Here is a 20,335-nt window from a genome sequence, read left to right as displayed (position 1 = left end):
CAGTGACCTGGGACACTGTTCCAGATCATTTAAGTGACCTAGGCACACTCCAACCTTAATTAAGTAGTCTGCAGCACATTTTCAGATCACTTAAGTGACCTCTTTCCCCACCTCTCCCCTGCCTCCAATATACCTATCAAGCATTTGTACCCAAGAAAAAAATGCATACATAATCCTTTTTTTGCCTCATAGATTTTGAGGGCACAAACTCCCATGAAAAAAAATGAAAAAAACACAGCTTTAAAATAATTTTTCTCATAGCAGTATGCATATTTCCCCCCCCCCCCCGATTCCAATGTTAAAAAGGCCATAGTTTGAAAATCATTGTTCACAGGTTACCTGTGTTAAGTCTATGGGACCCATTCGGTTCCAACAAAATGTAGCTGTTGTTCAGCAATAACTGTTGCTCGGAGGTGGCTGTTAGAGGAGGTTTTACTGTGCTAGACTCATGTCAATTTTATATATATATATATATATATATATATATATGAAAAAACAAAACACAAATTTGATCTGATTTTCCACTGTTATCATTTCAGAGTTACCACTGATAAATATTTTAAATGCTCACTTTTCAGGTCATCCAGCTTTCGGAAAGCCTTTGCAAGCTTTTTCAAAGCAATGATGAATTTCTCTGGCACCTCATCCAATACAATATCAGACTTCGCTTTTTGCTCATACTCTTCACCTACAACCAAAATGAATAAACCAAAAACACTTTATCAAAAAATTTATAAAACCCCTGAATTTATACTGCAATAACATAGAAAATAGATTGAGATGGTCTTCATAGAAAGGCCACTAGGAGGGGAATTTTCTGTTACTGTCAATTAAGATTTTTTTGGGGATATGGGGTTAGTTTGTTGCTTGAATATAAACCTGCTTGACACCTTTTTCCCCTTTGTAGGGGAAAAAGGTAAAGATTTAAACCATTTTTTTTGGTAGATTTGTCACAGAAGATATTGCAGAGTGAAAGATACAAGACTAATTTCCCATTTAACTGAGGCAATTTCCTTGGATCACGAGATGTCTAAATTTGTGTCACTGAAGACGACACTTGTTAGCTAAAAAGCTATGTAATTATGTTTTTCTTTGGCTTGGCAAAATGCCCCGATTAATTGTTGTGAACTTGAGCACTAATGTTGCACAAGCACTATTAGTGAGGCTAGAAGGCAGTGAGTGGACAATAGGCATCAAATTATCTAGAGCGAAAACTTGATGCAATTATGTTCTGCAGACCCAAGAAAAATATAGCTGTAGAGAGATTATTATATCGAGAGGCATCATCATCTCACCGTGCCACAATTGTGGTGCTGCAGGCATTTCTTTCAGTTTATCATAGTCAGTATCATCAAAAAGAGCTATTATTTTAATATTTATTATTAAAAATTAATGTATACAGACATGCCAACTATTGGAATCCGGAGATTCTCCCGAAGGGGGGTACCCCCCCCCCCCTGCACTCATAGACTTGATCAAAAAAATAAATTCACAAAATATTTTTGTGAATTTTTTTTTTAATCAATCAAGAAAAAGTTCTATTCCCCCCCCCCTCCCCGAGCAGAATATAGTCTTTCCATGCAGAATAGAAAAATCACATCTGTTGTTGGTGTCCCAGGAGGGAAGAGCTTATGCAATTTTGTCCGTTACTCTGGCACCAAGAGGTATAACATCAATTATGGGTCATTAAATGTGAAAAATTATCCTTCTGTGGGGAAGTTTCGCAACAGTGTTGGGAATTTCCACATACAGGACAGATAGATGAAATCTGTATAGCCACATTTGTGATAAGTGCTTTGTTGATATGTGTGTGGTTGCTCATTTTGGTTCAAACAACCCATGTTTCACATATGAGGTGAATGTGGTATTGCTATCCTGGATTCAACTAGGGTCACTCATTTGAGAATTCTCATTGATGAGCAGTTTAGGTTTTTTGAACACACAAGTTGTGGTCAAAAAATCTAATAGAAAATGCTTGGTTTTATTCTTAAAAAGGTCACTTCTTCTACTCCTACAGTCATTCTTCCACTTTTCCGAGGCTTAGTTCACCCTGGACTAGAGTATGCCGTAAGATTTTGGAGACCCTACCTATAGCAAGACATACACGCAGGATTGTTTGGTTTAAACCATGTTGGTTTTTTTTTCAAAAAATCACAAAAAAAAGTGACCGAAATATAATTTTTTTCCCTTGAAAAATACCATATTATAGTTCGTTTCAGGTTAACTTTGCAGCGAAGAGGAAGCTACGAGGGAACCGCATCACTCGTTGCAATGACAACGAAAGCTTCTTAACCTATGTATCGATGCGCGGCCTCTGTAAGGTATGGCTGATTCTCGCCAGTCTCGCAGAAAAAAATATTTTTTACGTATAACGTAATGCTTGTAGAAAAAATTGCAGTCAGTTAGTAACAATTAGCTAATGAAAAAAACCCATCGTCGATACTTTCAGAAATTAAAGTGTGGTTTTTGAAAAAAAAAAAAAAAAAAATTTTTTTATTGAAAAGTATCTTAGTAACTCTTATTAACCGGTTTTAACGTTTGAATTTGGGAATAGCCCCAAATAATAATAAAAATGATACGGAAAAATTTAGAATTCTTTTACTCACTGTTCTTGCCGCAATTTCCGTCGCTCACCCACCCGAACGCATATACGTTGATGCCACTTGTTATCACTACAGTTTTAGTCATTTTTTACGGATTCCCATTCTATAGAATCCTCACTTGAAGTTGTAGAACTATCGGATTCTCTATTGCTTATTAATTGTTGTTGCTCCAACATGTGTTCCATCAGGCCATCTGCAATCCAAAATTCCTTCCTTTTCAATAACGTGCATTATGCATTATTGCCAAAAAGAACTGAGAACGTTTTAGCGTGTTTCTATCTCTGGTGAAAAGAAAGATACAACTGTCACAGAAGGAAAAAATACACTGCAAGCCTAAATGGCTTGACCACTGTGGGTCTCTCTCTCTCTTGCTTATTTATATTTATCTGGAGAGACCCCGAAGGGGCACCTGGAGGAACAGCCTCTGCTGTGGGGGAGAAGATGGTGTGGGTGCAAAAGAGACATTACTTATGTCAACACCCTCCGCTATCGGCTATTGGAATTCAGAAACCACCCCTATCCTACGAACACTGCAAGAAATAGATAATTTTAAAAAAAAGGGTGGGGGGGGGGGCGCCTGGAACCGTAACCTACACCCATAAAGAGAGCCTCTCACAACGGTATCAGCGCTGTCGTGAAAGAGGGACACTTCCTGTAATCTATGAGTGAATATCTGAATTTGTTGGAGGCTATTTTTGGGAGAGAAAAAAAACTGATTGAATATTCGTCTGGGTGTGTAGGCCTATAACTACATGCAAAACTGAATGAAAAATTTTATCTATTGGAAAATTCAACAAAATGACGATATAATATATATATATATAAATAATTGTGCAACCAAAAAAAAAGCATGACAGTGATATTGGTGGGGAAAATTTCTTGGAAATCGCGTCAAAATGTTCTTGAGCTCGCCATGGATTTTTGATAATGGTAACCAATATTTTTCTAATTTAAAAATTTTAAACGAATATACATTGGATCAAAACGCTATTTTTTCAGTATCTTTTTCGAAATCATAAAAAAAATGGAAATATTCTATATAAATGATCATCAGAAACCTCCGATGTATGGGAACTATATTTTGCGGCGAAGGAAATCGCCTCTCTACCTTTCTCTTCACTGCAAAGTTAACCTGAAACAAACTATAGTTCATTATTAGCCAATGTTTCATTCTTATCACATTTTATATTCTTGGGGTATATTTTGATGAAGATGAACTTTTGAAATCCAGAAATCCTGCGATTCTCCCGAAATGGGTAAATGCTAATTAAGTTATTATTTTCCTCTGAATGGCCATCGTTCTCATTCTGCAAGCAAATTTGAGTTGGATGAGTACAGTGTCGTTAATTTTCTATTTTTAAGTATTTTTTCCTTCTTTGCCATATAAAATTCCATTGCTTCAGGACTATTCGTGTAAATTTTCAAAACATTCTGATAACGGATCTTCTTCTACAGTGTTCTAAATCAGAACTTGTTATAATCACCCTGTATATCGTAAATCATCGCTAATTAATCCACATCATTTATGCTTCATTAATACATTATATTCACCTAATTTTTATCACAGTTTTTGTAAAATAGCTTCCTAATTAAGTATACAGAAAGTAACAGGAGAAAACACTTTTAAATTATGTAGTTAATAACATTCAGAATTTTCAAACACAAAGTAATCCATTAGGCAAAAAAATAATTAAATTGCAAAAGTTGGTTTTTGTTGAAATGTAAGAAATATTTATAGATTAATTAATATGGGAATAGTGCTAATTATATTAATAAACATTTTATTTTAATTATTAGAAGTTTAAATGATTTTTCAGAAATTTTTTTTTTGTTTTAAATAACATTAAAAACAATAAACAGTTTAAACCAAAAAAACATAGTTTAAAACCAAAAAAAACCCGGGTTTTTGGTTTTTTACCAACCTTGGTTACACATGCTCTTGATGACACACAAGATTAGAGCTATGAAGGGAGACTTGATGCCTTGAATATGCAGACATAGGAAGAATGTAAGTGTCGGATGGGGAAGGGAAATGATCGAAGTATTTAAAATTTTCAACGGAAAAGGACCATCAGTTATTAATACGACAATAAACTGCTTCAACAAGGGGACGCCAGCATCATTTTGTAAGGGACAAGGAGTTTTTCTTGAACCGAGTTGTTAATACAGATCCAACGTCACAACAAGCAAAATTCCCAACAAGGTGGCTGAGAAAAAGATGCCCATAACAAATATGGATGTCATATATTACTAAACTACAGCAACCCAATTGGAACTACATCCCCCCCAAAATGCAATTACAAACAATATATATACATGATAAAATATTATACAATGCTCATAAAGAATACTTATGGTTGTCTTATTCCAAGTTTGGATAACTTCTCGATCTACCCCAACATGTGTTTATCATATTTCTTTTTAAACTGCCCACTAGAATTTACTACTTCTGAGGGGTAAGCTCTTCCATTTATTAACAACCCTATTAGAGAAAAATTCGGTGACACCATAACCTCGCATTGTCCCTTACCAATCGATACTGCTGTCCCCTTGTAAAAACAGTCAATTGACAGTGTACTAATAGTTCATGGTCCATCCTATCTATCCAATTGAAAATTTTGAACACTTCGATCATATCTCCCAGACACCTGCGTTCATCCAATGTAAACATCCTAAAAATGAAGTCTCTCTTCATAACTGCAGCCTTATGTGCCCATAAAGACAAGTATAGCTCTTCTCTGCACCCCTTCAACTAAGTCTATGTACCTCTGTATAGGTATGATCTCCAAAACCTTACAGCATACTCTAGTCCAAGACAAACTAAGCCTCGAAAAAGCAGAAGAATGACTTCAGGAGAACGCGAAGTGACCTTTTTTGAAAATGAAACCAAGCATTCTATTTGCTTTTTTGACCACCGTTGAACAATGTTCAGAAAACCTAAGCCGCTCGTCAATGAGAATTCCCAAATCTGTGACCTTAGTTGCATACGAGATAGCGACACATTCAATTCGTAAGAGAACCGCTCGTTGTTCAAACCAAACCAAAATGAGAGACCATGCAATCATCAACACAAAACATCATGCTACATTCATTTGCCCATGCTGCAATCCTGTTTAAATTGGTCTGGAGCAATTACCTATCACTTTGATTCCCGATCACCCCCATTAGCTTCATGTCATCTGCAAATTTGCTAGCAATCCCATCAATACGCTGATGGAGTTTATCGATAAAAAGTGAAAAAAGCATGGGGCCAAGGACACTTCCTTGAGGAACTCCACTTGTGACGCATGTCCAACCAGAGAATTCACCGTAACTCGTTGCGACCTATCTCTTAACCACAATTCTATCAAATTCAGAAAGTTTCCCCCAATTCCAATCTCGTGTAAACACTTCAAGAGATGGACCCGATCGAATGCCTTCTGGAAATCAAGGTAAACAACATCTACATTTTTACCCTTACCCAAAGCCTTAGTCACGTGATCATAGAAACAAAGGAGGTTAGTTACACATGACTTCCCCTTCCTGAACCCATGCTGATTATCCGACAATACATTATTCTCGTTTATCCACTTCACAAACTGCCTTTTGATGATAATTTTTGAGATGGAGCTCGTCAAATTCACTGGATGATAATTGGACACCGCTTCTCTACTACCCTTTTTAAATATCGAACAACATTAGCAAGTTTCCAATCCCTTGGGACGATACCCTCAGCAACACTACTACTGTAGATCGGTGCGACTGACCCCAACAATTCATTAGCACATTCCCAGAGGGGATAGATATCATCTAGTCCTGGTGCTTTGCTTGTGCATACATTTCTTAGAAGATTTAGAACCTCCACGTCTTCCACTTGCATATCGTTGAGGATTGTATTACCCCATGCAACATCTGCATAATAAATATTATTCTTCATTAAAAACCGACATGGAAAAGTCATTGAATGCACTACACATGTCTACATTGCTCTCTAACCTTGATCCTCCTATAGAGAGGGGGCCAACTGTTCCCTTACATCCATTATTGACATATCACAATGATTTTCGGTCAGAGTCACTGTTATCTGCCAACCTAGATTCCACTTCCTTTTTAATATGTATCACTTATCACTTTCTTCAACGCTCTTCTTTTATCAGTAAACAATGATAGGTCACCTCGTCCACTTTTATACTCTCTGAATGCCGTTCCCTTTTCAAGATAAAGGTTACGCACGCTATCTGTGAACCATAGAGGGTGAAATGTACAAACACGCTTTTTTTTCGAATGAAGGGTATGGCATTGTGCAAAACAGAGGACAGCTTCATACTAAATTCTTCCCATTGACTTGCCACCCCTACTAATTCCAACCAGTCTTCAAAAACTTCCGCTAACATCTCTCTCAAAACATCAGTTAGTTCTCCGAAAACAAGGAACCAGTCTTTTGTTATCAACCTTACCCGAAGAAAAGTTAGTGAAAACTGACGATATGATGATCACTGAAAGAAAACTCGTCCCGCACAGAAACATGCTCAACAAGATCCTCGGAACTAGTAAGAACTAAAGCCAAAATAGCAGTACCCCTAGTGTCTTTTGATACATGCCGATACAAAAAATTAGCACCAACTTAAGAAAGTCTTTCATATTGATCTCTAGCTGAAAGGTTCTCCCAATCAATACCTGGGTAGTAATTGAAATCCCCTAGTACGATAACCTTCTCACGCTTACACAAGTAGGAAATTTCATCATGATATTTGGCGATGCAGTTTTGATCCCTACTCAGTGGATTATAACGAACCCCAACAATAAGTTTATGATATCTTTTGTTTTCAAGCTCAACCCATATGGTTTCAATATCACTTCTCTGTACGTTACACTCACTAGCCTTCAAACATGATTTCACGTATATCAACACTCCACCCCCCTTTCCTATCAGATCTATTTCTCAAAAAGTATTGTATCCTGAAATATGTAAGAAAGATTCCTTCCCATCTTTTGCCTAAGATTTTGTAATGCTATAAGATCCAGGGCCTTCACAACTATCACAGTTTCTAAAAAGTCTCTTATTACTTAAGCTCCTAGCATTAATTAGCACACATTTTAATTTGCCTGGTGATTTAGTGTCAATTGAGAAGCCACCCAAGTGAGGTGGATAATTCCCTGTAAGTACTGTTGTGATTATCATTAACTAACCTGCATTTCCGACTACGTGGTCTGGGAGTAAAAAGCATGACCTAAGCCTATCATAAACCTCCCAGAACCCCTCCTATTTAGATGGATCCCATCCCAATGAAGTTGCCTATCAGTAAATGCGGGAAGCTCCAAGAACGTGACGCCAAGTGAGGAGCAAATAAATGGAACAGCTTACCTCTGTGGGGTTGCGAGTTCTAACAAAATTGACACATTTAAAAAAGAAATATGATGAACATCTTATATATAAATGTGAAAGTATGCATGCCCTTTAGGGGCCGTTCAAGTATTACGTAAGCAAATTTTTAGCCATTTTTGCAACAATACATTTCAGACGTGCATATGCCTTTACAATGGTTTGTCACATCTTTGATACTGCCTTTATAACAGTTAATTCCTTTATAGTGGTTTGTCACTTTTCCAATCCTCCCAATAATTGAAGAAAATCCAGGAAGTGCTAGATATTTTTGCTTGCCTATATACAAGTCCTGTAAGTGCTAATGTGGCCTTTATTTCATCAACCGCCCATCGTAGAGGTATAGTTTTAATTTAAAAAACGCTTAAAAGGCATTTGAATAATATTCGTTGCACAAGCTGGACATATGACATCACTAACAACAGAGAACAACAACTATGGCGACAAAACTGGGAATAAAAATGTTCAACGCCAGCTGATGAACTCAATGCTTGCCTCAAATCATCAACACTCTGGCACGAAGTTAAAAAATTATCATTATTCATCAACATGCGAGTTTTGAACTGCAAAATGACTCAGCACTGCTACCATTTTCACATCAGTTGATCAAACTTGACAATGGAAGAATTCCCGTAGACCCAAGCACTGGACTGATTATGTTCCCAAATGGATTTTGCCAGTTTGGAATTTGTAGACAAAGTCTTTCCAAACATTCAACAAAATCACTGAAACAATGTGTGGCTTTGTGAGAGAGCGATTCTGGCACAGAAAAATGACCGTGTGAGCAAGATCAATGAAAAAATCTTTAAAAATTATTCCGGGAGACTCCACATCTTACAAATCGGTTGACACTGTCACAGAAACAGCACAGACAGTTCTGTATCCTGCAGAATTTCTGAACTCTTTGGCTGTTCCGAGTGTGCCACCACACAACTTGACCCTCAAAGTCGGAGCACCTATAATGCTTTGAAGAAATTTGGAGACACCAATATTCTGCAATGGCAACAGACTCTGCGTGAAGAAATTGCACAATTACATCATTGAAGCAACGATTCTAACTGGATGTGCCAAAGGAGAAGACATCTTCACATTCCAAGTACCCCAATTATCACTGAAGAAATGTCATTCACTTTCAAGTGATTACAGTTCCCGATTCGTTTAGCTTTTGACATGACAATCAACAAAGCGCAAGGACAGTTGTTAGCAGTGGCGGGTATCAACCTACTTGAGCCATTTTTCAGCTTTACGTCACCTGTTCGCGTGTTGGTAATCCCAAAAATTTGTACATCTACACACCAGATGGACAAACAAAAATATTGTGTATCCACATACAATTGCCTGAAGTTTTAATTAAAATATTTAAAAATAAAAGTAATTTTTTCTTACTTGAATTAATTTCTTGATGCAGAAATTTTTTTGATTAAGAAATAATTAATAAGCTATGTATATATGGAAATTTTTTACAGGGCGGGCAACGTCGCCAGGTATCAGCTAATATTGGGATAAATTGAGAAGCTATACATATCGGTAGTATCTTAAATAAGATAACCGTAATCTTCTTTTATAGGCAGTGTATATATTAGTTTTTTTTTGTGATATATGCTCTTATTTTGGGTTGCTATAGTTTAATTATATTTGATATTTGTATACATGTTTCGCTAGGTTAGTATGACCAGTGACGATTTGTATAACCTGTCAAATCTGTTTCTTATTCTGTGAAATAATTTCTTTTGCAATATTCAGTATCTTATGGCAGTCATAACCAACTCAACTGCGGAAGATTGCTCCAGCACCAGTCTTGGAGCCATCAGTAAGACATTCAATGACTTCACTTGGGATGTTATCAATGTCAGCAATTTAAACTAAATCTTTGTAATCTTAAAACACAAATCAAAGAAAATTAGAAACTGTTGCTAAAAAAGGGGGGGGGGGGTAGATGTTTACAAAATTATGGGGAAAAAATGAAGTACAATCAAAATGAATTACCTAAATATCTCTCCTTCAGCCCCTTTTTCCATCTCTTAGCATTTTTACTCTTTACTGCATCATCATTTAAATAGCGACCACCTAAAGCTTGTATCAAACACCTCAAAACATAACAGGCATAATTGTCCTCCAAGAAAACAGTGAGATTCTCCAAGCAGAACTCGGAAAGTTCATATAACCATGATATTACTGCAGATACATTCAACGCTTTCGTCATAGATTTCTTATCATTCTCCTTGGTATTCATGTCATTAGACCAGTTCTAAAAATAATTTAAACATGTGACAAATTATAATCTTTAAAGCACACCTTACAGAGGGCAAACACAAAATCGTGCAACATGAATTATGAAGTATCACATCTTATAAACTATATGACAGTCAAATTGGAAATTGCAAAAAAGCTATTGCTAAATCATTGGAGATGTAATTCTATGTAACTTTATTTACTTTACTTCTGTTTTTAAGTGAGCATTGCTCATCAGCAGGGTTGAAAATTGAATCACGTTTTGTTTCATAAAACAAGTTGAGAGTTTTACAGGACAGTTTGCAACAATTGTCTTATGTTTTACGCATGGTTGCAAGCAGTTATAATCTCACTATAAATATACGGATAATTGTGTAATCTTGACCATTTTGATTAGTGTTGCCAATTTAGTTTTGTAAAATGTCTATAAAATTCAATGCCATTGTTTACTTATGCAAATTAGTTATACCGTTTTTCCATTGGTCACATTTTAATGCGCTTTTTCATGGTCAGCCCCCTAGAGTAGAATTGTGCCACACTTGCTTTTTCAGGTATAAAAACCCTGTGATCAGGTCACATTCATTCGCTCAGGTGAACTGGATGGTTTTACTGCTCAATGCCAGTGTCATAGTTTTCAATAAATGAAGCACTTTTATTTCTAGCTCTTTGCAGAGCTTTGTAAACATTGTTTATGCCTCTGCATCTCTTAAAAATGCAGAACACAATCTAATGCTATTGGTAGCATCAGAGTCCCAAAACTTAAAATAAGTGGTTCTTAAACGGGGATGCGAAAGAGCATTTTGAGTGTGTGAGATTTAAAAAGAATACAATGTTGACTGATTATTCAAGAAAATTAAAATCAGGGCAGCTTTCCAATCCAGACTATTTTTTGTGGAAGCTGCAGCCTCCAACTTATCAGGTTCCAATCTTGCAATAAAGTTTCACACAAGATCTTGAAAAGAGCTTCAAAGAAAAATGGAGCAAAATGTTTGGAGCTTTGAAATCTTTTTAGAAATGACTTACACTGGGAGGGGGGGGGGGAAGGAACAGTCTTAAAAAACTCATCTCACACTCAATGCAGGATCTTTTTACTGCTAGGCCAACAAAGGTAGCAGGCTTACCTGAAAGAGACTTGTCCTATAAACTTCACATCGACAAAAATGTCTATAGCTCTTTCCAAACATTACACATTTTCAACCTCCTACTAAACAAATTCAGAGAGAACAATTCTTTTTCAATATTACTCATTTGTGGTATCTTGTAATGTCTGTGAACTGTGTGTAGCAAGGAGGTGAATTCTATAAACAAAAAATATATACCATTCACAAGTTGTTTCATCCCATCCAGCTGCCTTCCATACAAGCTACAGGTAGAATCCCCATGCGGGGGTAAACCATTTTTCAGAAGAGAGAGAAAATAAATTATAGCTGGTATTGCCTTTGTTTTCAACAATGGACAAGAGGGACCCCCTTCATCAAGCAGGACCAACATAGGAAAATGTAGATGAAGATTGTTGATAAGGCTTTCTTATTCTCTCCCAGAGGATCTGAAAGAGATAATCCTATGAGGAAAAAATTAAGACCAATCACTAGAATAGGAATTCATCCTCTATTGATTTTCCCCCTTCAGATTTTCCCTGACCATTTTCTGATTCCCTGACTTTCCAGGTTGCTGGGAATCCTATAATATCCAACCAATCTTATCTTTACTTGTGCTAGGTACACATTGCCGGCTGGTTCCGGATCATCACGTTTTCTCGCACTATTCATGCTATGGTTCGTCACCCGCTGATCTACTTGCTACTACTGAACCAGACATGCACCTCGTTTATATTCTCTGCGGAATTTCTAACAAATTAGTGCATGTTGGAATGCGTGTGTATGAATTGTGAACCAGACATGAAGTTTGTTTCTGTGTAATGCTTGTTGTGTGTAGTGCTTCCATCTGCCATCAAGTTTTCTAAATATGAGTGAACTGTAATGATTGAATAATTGTATTGTTGTGGGCCTGTTGCTCTCTGTGCCGAGACTTTTTAATGAGGAGATCGACTCGCATTAGTGCTTCGAAGCTGGGAACCACAGAAAACCAACTTCAGCCGACCACCATTTTGTCGACGGTGGGGTTCAAATCTGGGTCCTCGCGGTGCGAGTCCGTCACTATGACCACTCGACCATCATAGCGGAGCTGATCTACTTGCTGCTGATCATCCCAGCTTCTGTTGCCAGGTCTACTGGCTTCTTATACATCGCCTGATCGGGACCTTTACCAGCTCGTGCGTTACCAACGTGGGCGTTAATGCCCCTTGGGGGCGGTAGAAGCTACGGATATAACATAAGACCCTATGGGTTAGATTGCGTTGGGAGAAAAAAAATTTCTGAAGAAGGGGGCGATGGGACAGGAAAGGTTCGGAAACTATGATTGAAACTAATTCTGTTAGCGGATCAGAACCTGGGTCGTATGTAAGTTAAACGTTGCAAGTTTCTCAGGTCATAGTAAGAGTTCAATGCTTCCCTAATGCTAGTGGTTTGAATAATAAAGATATGTTTATAAAATGCAAACATATACTTTTACAATCATAGTGAATACAGTAAAAGTGTATAATAACTGACTTCTCGCTATAAGCAAATTTCAGTTTTTATTCTGATAAACAGTGATTTATTCGAATAACGAATATAAATTTTCTTAAAATTCATCAAAGTTATAAAATAAAATTGTAATTTTTTAATTGAAAATAAAACTATTGAAATTTTTAAATGATTGATATTGAATTTTAATTATGCAATTTACTATTTAAATACATATTAAAAAACTGGCAAATGAGAAATTTTTATTCCCATGATACTGACAATCAAATTTAACAATGACATATTGTATTTTAATATTACAGTGATACCCTACCTCGGCTAACAAACATGATTTGTTCGGGAATCACTTTTTCCATATATTTCTATGGAAAATCGTTTGATTTGTTGCAGCTTTTGATTTAAAGATAGTTTTTTAAAACACCAAGGAGTGGTATATAAAAAAGCAAAAACTGACGGAAAGCTAAAATGAATAGCTTCAAAATTGGATGAGAATTTACAGAAAGATGAAGGTACTGCATATCTTTTTTATTTTACACTAAATGTACACGCACACACACACACAAACACCACCAGCTTTAGTCTACTAAAGTTGGGATTGGCACAACTTAGTCAAGTTCGTCACCATCTATTTTTGATTTGGCTAGCTTATTTCTGTGTCTGATACATGCAGATGGAAAAGATAAACACCTAGAATGTTCAGTTTCATGCTAGGAGTCTTGCACTGAAAGAAAGCAATGCTTTGAAAACAAGGGCTCCCTTTTTTTTTCCCCCCAATACATTTTCTATTTTGGCTGAATCTTTTATTTTATATAAAATGGTTTAAAGAATTTCAGAAAAAGAAGTGTAGGTACACCTGAAAAAGATTCAGAGGTGAAAATGAGTTGATTGGGCTCTAGTGAGAGTAATTCTGATGATTGAAATTGATGTCTAAAATTTAGCTCAAAGCGCAGCTATTTTAGTGAACATAATATAGTTATATATGTTAGTGAACATAATATAGTTATATATGTTAGTGAACATAATATAGTTATATATGTTAGTGAACATAATATAGTTATATATGTTAGTGAACATAATATAGTTATATATGTTAGTGAACATAATATAGTTATATATGTTAGTGAACATAATATAGTTATATATGTTAGTGAACATTCATAACACTGAAATGTTCGTTAGCTGAATCTGTATTCATTAGTCAAGGTCGAAAAATAGCCAAAAAATCTTCATAAGATGAAACATTTTTAAGCGGAGGCATCACTGTACTTACTACTTACAGAATATTTTTTTTTTCAGCACTTATTACAATTTTACATCTAATCAAGAAAATGTTAACCATCATTTACATTTACTCTCAAATATTAATGAATCGTCAAATTTACGACTTTTTTTCCCACTCTACATGTTCTTTGTCCCTTTCAGTAGCTGAATACATTTCTTGTCTAGGTACATCCTTCGGTTAGTGTGTAATTCATGCTCACTTCTACATTATTACAGTAGGATTCTATTTTCAGTTTTATGTTTTACTTATTCTAGAAATTGACACTGATGTAACCTTTTTCACAGAAAGGAATATACACCACACAACAGGGTTTAAGCTAGATACAAAATTCCTTTAGCAAAAAAACAAAAATGGGAGGAAAAGCTACAATGCTAATGACTAATAGTTGGATGTCTACTCATTTCCTACCTCCTGTACGCATTTTTGCAAAAGTGGCTATTGCTTGTTTTGCATTCTAAGATTTTATTTCGCATTTTGCGAAAAATACGACTGTAGCTTTAACCCTGGCACACAATAAAATATGATCAGTAAATTTATAATTTATGAGAAAAATTCCAATTAATATAATCATTCAAAGTTGCTAGAAATGAGCACTATTTTTTACAGATGAACCAGTTGTCTGCAAAAACTTTTGAAACTACTAACTATGACTGAGAGAATATTCTCAACTATAAGTTGTCATTATGAGGTGATTATGTAAAAGATGATTTTGTTTTAAATGTTTCAGACTATGGAAACTGAATTATACTTCATAATGTAAAATTAATTGGTTATTTATTTCCATTATTTAAAAGAAACAAGAATATTCTCGATTATTTTTTAATTTCTATCATTCAGGAGAATAATATTCACATTCCTCAAGAATATTTTTCGGAGAATATTCTCGCCTCACATCTCTAGAAAAACTAGCACGCCTCACATTCATTTAAGCTTTCATTGAACAAAAATCTTCATTAGCCTAAAAATTTATAAAGTGAGGTACAGCAGAGGACTGTATAGCAGAAACGGGACCATTAAAATAAAAATAAAAAACAAACCAAAAAATTCAATTAAAAATTGAACAAACACAACCATTTAGTTTTACCTGGAGATTTTTAACACCATGATATATGAGGGTTTCAGTTATGTGGCTGGCATATTTGTTACCACAGCATTGGGCTCTGTCAGTTTCGAAAGCTTTCATAAATCGAACAATCACAGAAAGATCATCGCACGAATCCAAAAGAAACTGAATACAATAGCTACTGGGCCCTTGGCATGCTAACTGCAGTTCTTTCCCTTCTGTCTGGTTGAGAACATTTGATATGAATATTTCTGAAAAAGGAATTCGGGGTATTAGCAAAATAATAGCCAAAGATATAGATTCCATAGCAACGAAAATATGTACATTAAAACAATATCAGTTGCTACAATTGATAACCAAATAATCAACTATCATTTGGCACTTCGTTATACTTTGTAATTAGATAAATCTATTCTATAATCTAAATCACACACTGCTGAGTGCAAGGTTTTATGCAATAAAAATTTGTTAAGATTTCGTGTGACGGAAAATTGGGTAAGAAACTCCTGAATATATTGGGAACCATTTGACCAATCGGAACATTTTATGTGTATGTATTGAAACTAGAGATGTAAACTTCGAGAATAATTTTTAGGAGAACATTCTCAAGTTCTAGAAGGACTACTATTATGAATAACTTGAGAATATTCTAAAAACTCTCAATGAGAATATTCTCATCATTTATAGGGCCTGATAGGCCTTGTTTTCTAGAGAAGTTTCTCAATATATAGTAATGCATATTATAGTAAATATTTTTTACAAATAACTTGAGATTATTCTCATCAAGGATAATACTGGAGAATATTCTCTGGAAGATAACTATTACTTAAAATAAATTTAGAATATTTAATATTAATTAATATTTAATATTAATATAATAATAAATTACTTAAAAATAATTGGGAAATATCCTCATTGAGAATATTCTTAATATTCTCAATGAGGATATTTCCCAATTATTTTTATTGATGTAAAATTCTCGGTAATAATTTTTTGAAAAATTCTTGAGAATATTCTTGAAGTTACAATAAACTTCACCTTATTTTTATGTGGTAATGAATGCCTTAAAAATTAAAAAAATATATATACAGTCGAATCCTGTTATAATGAACTCCAAGAGACTGATGAAATCACTTCGCTATAATGGAATTTCCGTTTTCAGCATGCGTGAAATTTTTTTTACAGTGGAATTTGATTCTAAGAAAAAAATTACTTATATGTGTTCTAGATAATAAAAAGAATGAGAAGTTGAATTTTAAAAATAACTCAAACCAACTTAAATCAATTAGGCATCGAAGTTTTTCAATATGTTTTACTTAACACGTTAGAGGCAATTCGTAATTTTCTTTTGCACAAGTATTGTGGAAGCCAAGGAAACAACAAATTCCTCTAAAGTATACGTGAGCTCAAACAAATGAATCGGAAGGTTCTCTTGAGCTGATAAATATTGTTTTAGAGTTTCAAACTAGCTAAGGCTTCAGATGCTGTAGTTACCGAAACACATTCTTGTGAAAGCTCTTCTTCATCACTGCTGTCTGCAATGGATTGTTCTTTGTTTTCTTGTATCATACGAATGATACCATTGTCCGTTAACTAGTTCCAAAGTGAAGACGTCATCGTCGGAGGAAAAAAGGAGGTTCATTGTGTGCCATGCAGCTGTCAATAAGGAGCAGGATATTTCTATTTTTTCCGTTTCATTTCCCCACCAAACTTAACTAGCCACTCATTAAAAGTTCCTGTGGTCATCCACACCCTTTGACTTTGATTTGTAATCACAAGGCAGTGATTTCACATTCTTCAGGTACCATGGATTTGCAGATTTGCCAATCACTAGAATTGTTCCTAAAACAGTTCCGTTCATATTGCAGCAAAACAAAGCAGTCAAGCATTGCTTGGAGTTTTTGCCACCAACGCATTTATTCTTTTTAAATGTCAAAGTTGTGTTAGGCAACAGTTGGAAAAAGATTTCGGCTTCGTCTGCATAGAATACATCGGATCATATGACTTTATCACTTTCGCTCAGGGTTGGCAAGGTTTTGGACAGTACAGTAAAAACCATCGTATTTACCATACTGCCCAAAACCTTCTATTTACAGTTGGCCCCCCGTATTCGCTGTTTTTTTCCTTCATTGGAATTTTGTTTTTGGAAACACTCAGCAATCGTCACTCACGTGTTTTGTTTACAAAATTTGAGTTGTGTGTGTTTAGGATGGCTCATTTTTCAAGTGCTACTGATAATGCTTCGGAAAGACAAAAAAAAAGTGAAAGGTTTACAAGAAAAATTGGATATATTGACTATGTTTGGCGAATGTAAAAGTAAGTCAAATTGCTGCTTCTGTGGTCCCCCCATTACGAAATCAACGAATCTACAGTGAGATATATCAAGAAAAAGGAATCTGAAATTCATTCAGCCGTTGCTGTAGCTGCACCTAAGGCAGCGAAAACTTTGCATCGCCTACTGGATCCATGTGTTTCTCATACAGAAAATGCTGTTTTTTATGAGTACAAGACTGCTACAAAAAAGATATTCCAATTGATTGTAATATTATAACGGAAAAGGCGATAACATTTTACGCTTCTATAAAGGGAAGGGCTGGTAAAACATCTATTTCATCAGAATTTTATGCAAGTAAAGGTTGGTTTCATAGGTTTAAGAAACGATTCAGATTACGCAATGTAAAAATCGCTGGCGAACAAACCTCTGCCGATCAGGAGGCAGCTAGAAAATTTCCAAAGACTTTGCAGAAAATTATTGAAGAGAAGAGTTATGCACCTCAGCAGGTGTGTAACGTTGACGAAACTGTACTATTTTGGAAGAAAATGCCACAAGAACATTTATCAATCAAGAAGAAAAGCGAGCGCCTGGTTTAAAGATAGACTTACTATGACTTCAAGATAGACTTACTATGTTGTTTTGTGCAAATGCGTATGGGGTACATGGTAAAGCCCACCGTAATATTTGAATCCACAAGCATTGAAGAGAAAGGATGTCAAAGCTTCCAGTATCTTGGATGAATAATAAAAGGGCGTGGACTATGAAAGCGCTTTTCCTGGATTGGTTTAAACGGTGTTTCATCCCGGAAGTCAGGAGGTACCTTTTTTTGATACTGGATAATGCTCCTGGACAACAAGATGTCGATGTGTTCGAAGCTGATGGTGTGGAACTCCTTTATATGCCTCCCAATCAATATCTATCATTCAGCCCCTTGATTAGGGGGTAAAGCGAACATTCAAGGCTCACTATACATGCCACTCAATGGAGATGATTGTACACGTAACAGACGATGCAAATCAATAAAATGTCTTGAAGGTATGGAAGAATTACACCATCACTAATGCCATTACTGTCATAACTAGAGTCGTGGCAGCTATTAAGTAGAAGACAAGTTCACCGATGCCTTGTCAACATATTTCAACATACTTGATGATATGAAGAAGAAACATCAAACAGAAATCAGAATATCCTTTCAGAAAGCATCGCCAACAACCGCTGTGCACCCTTCTTTTCCTTTCTACCTCTGCATCACCCTGCTCTTCTCATGATGTTCAATAAACGAGATAAACAAAAAACCCTATGGTTTTGGTTACTCGCAGATTTCCGTATTCGCAGTCACCCAAGGAACGTGACCCCTGCGAATACGGGGGGGGGGGGGGGGGCTGTATAACTATAAGTGAAAAACTTTGCAATTTGATGAAGAGGTAACTACTATAATCAAATAATAAACTTTATATTACATAAATTAAATTATTAAAATTACATTAAATACAGTAAAACCTCAATAAGTCGTCACCTCAAGTTATCGAAAAATTGTGACGGCTTAAGCGGAGTTCCGTCAGTTTTAAAGTGCAATATTATGAAAATGATATAAATTTAAAGTAATATGACATTTATTAAAGTATGAATCAAAATTAACAATATTAATAAAATTTATAGATTGCGAAAGAAAAAATAATAGCAATTTTTTAATCTTTTTTATCTCTTATTACTTAAATTATTGTGGTGAAATGTACTGTACACTTTGATTTATACTAGTAATTTTTAATTTATAGACTAATGGAGCAACTGTTTGAATAAGTAGCTTTTCTTCATAACAGAACTCTCTATTACACATTAATTTTACATATACATCTAATTTAATTTTAGTGTTTGAATTCTTCATCAGTAGTTCATGATGCAACTACAAACGACTCAAATACTTTTGACTTGGTGGAGGGGCCCTGGGCAGGGAAAAGTAAACAGATCTCAACTTGGGAAAGAATGTCTAATTTTTTTCGACAAAAATATTTTGTTTAAATTTCAAGCCCTAAATTAGTAAAGTCCATGCTTTCTATGATTATTTATTATCCGTGCCCGTTGCACTTTGACTTTAACTTGATTAATTTGATTCTTCGATTTACATAATTTTTGATTTCCTTGCACGATATGTAATCTTTGACGTATTAATAAATTTTGGTTTTGTCTTGGGGCTCCGCGGCTCCCCCAGGGAGGGTGAAGTGCTTACGTTGCTTCTTGCGACAGAGCTTGGGTGTCTCGCGGTTTGTCCAGTTTCTCCAACGGAGCCCAGGCTGAAATGAGATCTAGCTTGAACAGTCCCCAACGTTCCAAAAACCTTTGTCGGCGAATGAACTTCCCCAGCGTAACTTTCGTTATTTAAACTGTTCCGTTTGGGTATATAGGATTTTATGGTGACTTTTAAGCATATGACAATGCTGTTAACAAGCTCTTTTTTTAATGGGAGCCATAAGAATAGTCTGTCCCTCTTTCTCAAACGTTTTCATAGTGATGAGTTAACCGAAATTAGCAACGAGCAAACGAGGGTTTAATGACGAGGGAAAAATGACGACTTAACCGGACTGATGACTTAACAAGGTTTTACTGTATATAATAAGATTTTGAAATTCAGAACAGTATGTGAAAAGGGTTATATGACTGATATCAGTTTATCACAATTGAATACTGAACTGCCTTGAGGTTAAATATTAGATTTATGGGAACATGAAAGATATAAGAATGGGATAGAAATTTGTCACACATGAAAATTAGAAAAAAGCAATAGATATGACTACAGAATGAAATTAAACTTACATAATAATCGAACACTAATAATCAAGCACAGCTGCGCCTTTTAACATTTGATAACACATAGCTAATTTAGCTGCCTCATCTGTGCCAAGATGATTTCTAAGATAACAAAATTTGAAAATATT

At 35.4% G+C, this 20,335-nt stretch overlaps 1 protein-coding gene across 1 annotated transcript in view; it reads right to left on the bottom strand.

The window, feature by feature from the left end:
* Positions 1-20,335, bottom strand: part of LOC149070616 (nucleolar protein 9) — a 57,715-nt gene that overhangs the window by 35,479 nt on the left and 1,901 nt on the right. The window contains exons 2-4 of the mRNA XM_089248960.1: positions 15,149-15,378; positions 9,952-10,213; positions 572-688 (exon numbers count right to left, since the gene is read on the bottom strand). Coding sequence (XP_089105086.1) covers positions 572-688; positions 9,952-10,213; positions 15,149-15,378 — 609 coding nt within the window. The remainder of the gene's footprint in view (positions 1-571; positions 689-9,951; positions 10,214-15,148; positions 15,379-20,335) is intronic.

This window comes from Pholcus phalangioides, unplaced genomic scaffold (assembly GCF_987345545.1).
Source record: "Pholcus phalangioides strain wild (caught in Gottingen) unplaced genomic scaffold, Ppha-v1.0 ptg000021l_1, whole genome shotgun sequence".
Classification (NCBI taxonomy): domain Eukaryota; kingdom Metazoa; phylum Arthropoda; class Arachnida; order Araneae; family Pholcidae; genus Pholcus; species Pholcus phalangioides.
The sequence above is the reverse complement of the archived record's forward strand: the minus strand, read 5'-3'. Positions and strand labels throughout refer to the sequence as shown.